Genomic DNA, 6474 nt, shown 5'->3' with positions numbered 1-6474 from the left:
CTGTGTACAGAACTAATAAATTACAAAAATATGTTTTCTGACAAAATGTCTTTCTTTTCACACGCTGCCTTCAGCGGATCCTATGTAAAGTAATGGGAGAAGTAGAATGAAGTGTTCAGAAGACCTTAAATTAGTTGGATTTTGGTGTTTCATTGTGTTCATGGTGTGTTCATGTGGCCTCCCTGGCTTTGCTCTGCACTGTTGTAGGGCAGCCAGCTCATCCCGTGGGGATCCCTGTCCCATCCCACAGCCATCCAGCCTTTCCTGCTGCTCCCAGCCACTGGGGAAGCAGAGCTGGCACAGGGCAGAGCTGGCTGTGGCATTTACTCGGTGTCACTGCAGCTCCAACAGCAGCAAAAGCTGATCAGTGCCAGAGCAAAGGTCTGACCATGGTGCTGGGCAGCAGCAGCTTCAGCTCACAGAAGTTGTTTTCCATTCCTTTTTGTAGTTGATGTATTGGGAGACATTTTCCTTTCTTGCTGCTGCTGAGGATATTGTGCACTTCTTATCTTGCTGTGATGGGTTGAAAATGCCTGAATGCCATAGCCTGGCATGATTTGCTGTGCCTCAGGGTCAGCAAACAGTGTTTAAACTCTGCCTGACAGCCCTGCAGCCTCCTCCATCTTTGGGCAACACCATGGTGCCGTTTCCAAAAGTGCTGAGCGTCTTTTGGCGTAGGAGTAACTTCAGTGCCAAGCGATGCCGCCTGCAAGCGACTCTTCCTGCAGAATCCTGACACGAGCCGTGCGTGGCTGGTGGCTCACCTGATGGGAGTGATGGACTCTTAAAATGCCATCTTTTGGGAACAGCTTCACAAGGAGCCCGTGTTCTCAGAGGGGCTGGCAGCCACCGCAGGATGGCTCTGCGGGTTATAAAACACCAGAGGCAGATGATTCCCAGGAGTACAAACAGGGCAGGAGCAGGGCTGGCTTTGTCCTGCATTCAGCCTTGGTGTGAACTGCGTACGGTATGAAGGATGTTTGGGACACTTCCCTCAGTGGGGCAAGGGCGAGGATCGGGAGCTCGGGGCGAGGGAACTGCTGCGGCTGTAGGGACGTTTCTAATCAGGCTGTAGGAGGGGCAGCCCCGCCGCGGGGACCGGCCGAGTCAGGCGGTGCGAAAGGCAGCCCCGTGGCGGGCGGGCCTTCCAAGCCAGGCGTGCGCGGCGCAGCGCCCGTCACGATGGCAACGGGGTCCTTCCCTGAGCGCGGCGCACAACATGGCGGCGCCCCTGCTGAGCGCGGCGCTTCGCGGGGCCCGCGCCGGGAGGAGCTTCGGCACGGCCGGTGAGAGACGGGAGAACCAGGGGAGCCCCGAAGCCCGTGGGGAAAGGGGGGCGAAGGGGAGGGTGCTCTCGGACGGCTGTGTCCCGAATGCCGGGCCTTATCACTAGTGGTGTCCCCCAGGGTTCAGTGCTGGGCCCAGGGTTGTTTAATTTGTTCTTCAGTGACTTGGATGAGGAGTCGATGCCTCCTCAGCAAATTCTCTGATGGCACAAGGCTGGGAGGGGTGGCCGATAGCCCAGAGTGCTGTGAGCCCTTCAGAGGGACCTGGACAGGCTGCGGAGAAGGGCAGAGAGGAATTGTCTGAAGTTCAACAAAGGCAAGTGCAGGGTCCTTCACCCTGCAGAGGAACAACCCCAGCACCAGCACAGGCCGGGACTGACCGGCTGGAAAAGCAGCTCTGTGGGGACGGAGCTGGGGGTCCTGGTGGACAATGAGCTGTCCATGACCAGCACTGTGCCCGAGGGGACGAGAAGGGCACTGGTGTCCCGGGGAGCGTTAGGAAGAGCATTTCCAGCAGGTCAGGGAGTGATGCTGCCCCTCTGCTCAGCCCTGGCGAAGCCTCCCCTGGAGCAGTGTCCAGTTCTGGGCTGCTCGGGATGAGAGAGACACGGAGCTCCTGGAGGGGTCCTGTGGAGGGCCCCAGAGATGATCTGGGGACTGGGGAAGGCTGAGGGTGCTGGGGCTGAGAGGGGCCCTCACCCCTGTCTGTCCCTGTCTGCAGGGAGGGGCAGAGCAGGGCCCAGGCTCTGCCCAGGGGGCCCAGCAATGGCACCAGAGGCCGGGGACACAAAGTGATGCCCAGGAAATTCCACCTGGACAGATTGTCCAGAGAGGGCGTGGAGTGTCCCTCACTGGAGATATTCCAGAGCCATCTGGACACAATCCTGTGTCCTGTGCTGGAGCAGAGGGGTGAAATCAGATGACTCTGGTCCCTTCCAGCCTCACCCATCCTGTGACTCCATGGACATGGCTGTGGGAGGTGGGGGTGGCTGTGGGAGGTGGGGATGGCTCTGGCCCTGTCCATGCTCTCCCATCCCAGGCTGCTTTCTCTCCCTCTGAACCCCTTGGGATCTGTGTTCCCCTCCAGCCGTGCTATGGAAGAGGGCAGCCCCGCTGGGGCCGATGCCCAACGAGGACTTGGACGTCGGGAACCTGGAGGTGCTGGAGAAGTACCGGAGCTTCACGCGGTACTTCCGGCAGGCGGAGCGGGAGAGCCGGAAGCCGCACTGGTGGAACACCTACCACAAACACACCAACCCCCCTGCAGGTACCCTGTGGGCAGCAGCTCTGGGCAGCACGGATTTGTGCCCAAACCACCCTGTGAGGTGCTCTGGAACAGGCTCAGCTCTTTCCCATATACAAGTCTGCAGAGTGCAGAGTCTCCAGGGAAAAGGGGTGGCAGTTTTCCAGAGGGAGGGAGGCTGGCCAGAACCTGCCAAAAGACACAGAGCAAAGAAGGGATTCCTTGGAACCCCAATGGTGCCACAGAGAGCAGACAAGGTGTCTTTGTCCATGGCAAGGGTTGGAAGTGGATGGTCTTCAATGCATCTCCCAACCCAAACCCTTGTGTGATCCTGATCTCTGGAAGTTTCTGTCTCACACTCCCAAACATTTCACAGGGGCTTGTGTTTAGGTGATTTGGGTGCTCACATATTTCAGCTCCTCTCTTTCCACCCCTCCCTGAAGAGCACCAGACAGACATTGGCCTGCCACGTGAGAGGCTGTCACGGGCAAAGGAGATCAAGGAGAGGAAGAGGATCCTGAGGGAGAACCGCCAGAATGCTGAGATGGAACGAGCGGCACGGCTCCGAACTGGTCAGTGCCTCAGCACCTCCCTTCCTGCTCCAGCTGCTCTGGGTGTCCAGCTGCTGCCTCTGCATCCTCCCTCTCTCCCTGCAGTGCTCATTCCCCTCGAGGATGTCAGGGCTGAGTGGGAGAGGACCAGTGGCCCGTTCCACAAGCAGCGTGTGGCCAAACACTGCGGGGTGTTCCGGGACCTGTTCAAGGGAGCCACCTTCACCCCCTGGGTCTCCCTGAGGGTGCAGTACAGCCAGGAGGACGAGCACCTCGTGCCAGTCTACTATGGCAACATGGTGACTCCATCAGAGGTGCGTGAGGGGAGCTGGGAACAGCATGGAGCCCCTGGGAAGCCACTTTCTGCCAGGTGCTTCCAACCAGCGTGGTTAATTCCAGGAGATGCCTTTCACAAGGGTGTTTCCTCTGTGCTGAAGAAAACATTTTATGGATGTGGTAGGGACAGAGATTGTCCCTATCTTGTCTGTCAGGAAGCTGATGGTTATTTATACCCTGGGGCTCTTCAGCTGGATCTTCAGTGGCTGGTAGTGCCCAGTCTGTGTTGTGTCCAAGCCTTGCGCAGACACAGTTCATGGAAGCTGTTGTGTGAGTGATTTACATTCTCTTTATGGTTGCTCTTTTAGGCTTCCAGTCCCCCTGCAGTGGCATACGAGGCAGACAAAGGCTCCCTCTGGACCCTGTTACTCACAAATCCAGGTGAGCAGCAAGTTCTTTAAAGGAACACGTTTAAACTGGTTTGTTTCATTCAGCCTTTGGTTAACTCCTGATTCTTTTGGCTGCACAGAGATGATCACTGGAAAGATTCAAGGCTAAGTTGGAGCAACCTGGTCTAGTGGAAGGTGTCCCTGCCTATGGCAGGGGGTGGGATGAGATAAGCTTGAAGGTCCCTTCTAGCCCAAACTGTTCTGTGATTCTGTGATGTTATATCTGTTAGATTGGGACATATTACACATGGAGGAAAGATTGTAGCCTCCCCAAATCTGTAGCAGTTGAGAGAAGGAACAGTGACACAACAGGGCCTGTGTCACAGTATAGAGGAAACAATTTCCTGATTCCCATCTTTGTTTACCTCCAAACTCCTCTCCCTTGGCAGTCTGCCTGGAAGGCAGCTTTGCTGACACTGTTGACCCTCAGAAACCAAGGCACAGTGAAGGGATGCAGCTGCCCAAGATTTCAAGAATCTTGGAATTAGATCTGCAGAGTTCTTTGCTCCTCATTTTAAACTCAGTCCTATAGGAACGAGTTCATTTTCTGCTAGGGACAGAGTGCTGGGAGGTCTTCAGCTGGTCCCTCTGGTCAAAGCAGGTCTGGGCATTCTCACTTTGGGGATGATGCTGACACCAGGGTGTCCCTAAGTCACTTTTCTGTATTGTGTGTTGGCAGATGGACATTTGAGGGATGCAGATTCGGAGTACCTCCACTGGCTGGTGTGAGTACATCAGAGCCATGTGCTCTATGCTTGTGGACTGGGCAGAAACTCCTCCAACAGCTCAGAATCCCTGGCTTTTCCTGGTGCTCCTGCAATTAGCTCCTTTAGCCCTGTGTTCTGGGTCCTGCTGAGGATGCAGGAGTTCCAGATATTGCTGATGTTCAGCACTCCAGTCACTGGGTGGGATTTTTCCTGTGTTGGAAGCAATCTCTACTATCTATTCCCTTATCAAATGGGGCAGAAATCACATCACAGCATGGCATAGTGATTTGCAGTTCTGGATGAATCTGCTGGAGGGAAATGAGTGTAAATGTGTTTGTGTTCAGGACCAACATCCCAGGCAGTGACATCAAGGCTGGTAAGGAGATGTGCCATTATCTGCCCCCCTTCCCTGCCATGGGGACAGGCTACCACCGCTTCATCTTCCTGCTCTTCAAGCAGCACGGCCCCATCGACTTCAGCCAGGATGCTCGGCCAACACCATGGTAATTCCTGTGCTCACGTGCTGGGCTTGGCTTTCGCTGCCTGTGGGGTTCATGTACCTGTCATTGCAGTAGAGGAGCAGCTCCTGTCACTCTGCAGAGTTCTGCAGGGCTGCTTTGGGTTTGTGCGTCCTCTGCAGCCACAATCCCAGTTCTGTTGTTACAGAACAGGCTGTTAGAGAGTGGTTTGTGCTGCCCAGAAATGTGCACAGAGCTGGAGACACTGGGAGATTTCCTTTTAGTGGCTTCCTTCTCCATCTCTTGCATATGCCCTGGGGTGATGTGGAGCAGGGTACTGCTGCAAGGAGAGGGGTCACCTGGTGCTTGTCTCTTGTTTCCAGCTACAGCCTGAAGATGAGAACCTTTAGCACATTTGACTTCTACACAAAGCATAAGGATGCCATGACCCCAGCAGGGCTGGCATTTTTCCAGTGTCAGTGGGACAGCTCTGTCACTACCACCTTCCATCAGCTGCTCAGTAAGGAATGGGGATGCTGGAGGGGGTCTGTGGGTGGGACATGGCCCTGTGGCTGCAGGCTCTCACTTGGTCTTGGCACTTGTCCAGGATCAGCACAGACTAAGCCTTTCCTGAGCCATCCTCCTCCAAATTGACAGCAGCCTGAAGGAACAACCCCTAATCCTTGGATGAGGGTTTTAAAATAACTCCAAGGGCCTGTTTGAGCAGCCCTGGTCATGTGTGGGTGAAGGGGGGTGTGGGGTTCAGATGGGAGCCCTGCTGCTGACCCTGTCACCCCTTTGCAGACATGAGGGAGCCCGTGTTCGAGTTCGTGCAGCCGCCCACCTACCACCCCCCCCAGGTGAAGTTCCCTCGCCACCAGCCCCTGAGGTACCTGGACAGGTACCGGGACACAGAGGAGCCCACCTATGGCATTTACTAGGAGCTGTTCCCCTCTGTGTCTATGGGATGCTGCCTCCTGGATTTCCTGTGCTCCCCTCAGTGCCTCAGGAGGGAAATGACGAAGTCTCAGCCTCTCAGCTCCCAGTTCCCTTGTGCTGGGAGCTGGCATTGGGTGCTCACAGGGCTGGCAGCTGCGTGGTCAAGAGGCTGCTTAACAAGAACATTCAAAGTGAATCCATAGCCAGGCTGAAACCTTGCTCCTGATTCTGCAGCAGAGCTGAGCAGTGGCTGGCAGGTTGCTTCTTCCCAGAGATGCTCTGCCTTGCTTCCCTGCAAGGGTCACAGTTCTCCTTTTGCCTGTTTATGGAACAAACAAAGCCAAGCCAGCCTGGATTTCCTCCTCTCACAGTGCTGCGGTTCAGGACTGTGTCAGATTTTATTTGTGCAGTCCTTTTGGAGAGATGAGTCTGATTAAACACTCTCTGAGCAGTTCTGGCAGAGCTGTCTTTATTGGGAAGAGCCTGTTACCCTGGCCAGCTGACACAGAGCTGGGGAGCTCAGCAGGGTGCAGGGGAGATGGGCAGCTCTTCCACTGGCCAGAGT

The 6474-nt window shown here is 55.5% G+C and overlaps 1 protein-coding gene across 1 annotated transcript; it reads left to right on the top strand.

Moving 5' to 3' along the window:
- Window positions 1-1165: 1165 nt before the first annotated feature.
- On the top strand, window positions 1166-6360 carry MRPL38 (mitochondrial ribosomal protein L38). Its single transcript, XM_014889207.2, has 9 exons — window positions 1166-1286; window positions 2374-2553; window positions 2973-3101; window positions 3186-3394; window positions 3725-3797; window positions 4485-4530; window positions 4857-5015; window positions 5354-5490; window positions 5775-6360. Exons 1-9 carry the CDS (start codon window positions 1220-1222, stop codon window positions 5909-5911), a joined length of 1137 nt encoding a protein of 378 aa, XP_014744693.2. The 5' UTR covers window positions 1166-1219; the 3' UTR covers window positions 5912-6360.
- The last annotated feature ends 114 nt before the right edge of the window (window positions 6361-6474 follow it).

This window comes from Sturnus vulgaris, chromosome 20 (genome assembly GCF_052056855.1).
Source record: "Sturnus vulgaris isolate bStuVul1 chromosome 20, bStuVul1.hap1, whole genome shotgun sequence".
Taxonomy (NCBI): Eukaryota; Metazoa; Chordata; class Aves; order Passeriformes; family Sturnidae; genus Sturnus; species Sturnus vulgaris.
Note: the sequence above shows the minus strand (reverse complement) of the source record. Positions and strands in the feature narration are given on the sequence as shown.

Bases quoted from the DNA above. Each gene is read 5' to 3' on its own strand.
- MRPL38 (XM_014889207.2), top strand. From the start codon at position 1,220: ATGGCGGCGCCCCTGCTGAGCGCGGCGCTTCGCGGGGCCCGCGCCGGG. The intron at 1,287-2,373 runs GTGAGAGACGGG...GTTCCCCTCCAG, and splicing joins GAGGAGCTTCGGCACGGCCG to CCGTGCTATGGAAGAGGGCA. The intron at 2,554-2,972 runs GTACCCTGTGGG...CCCTCCCTGAAG, and splicing joins ACACACCAACCCCCCTGCAG to AGCACCAGACAGACATTGGC.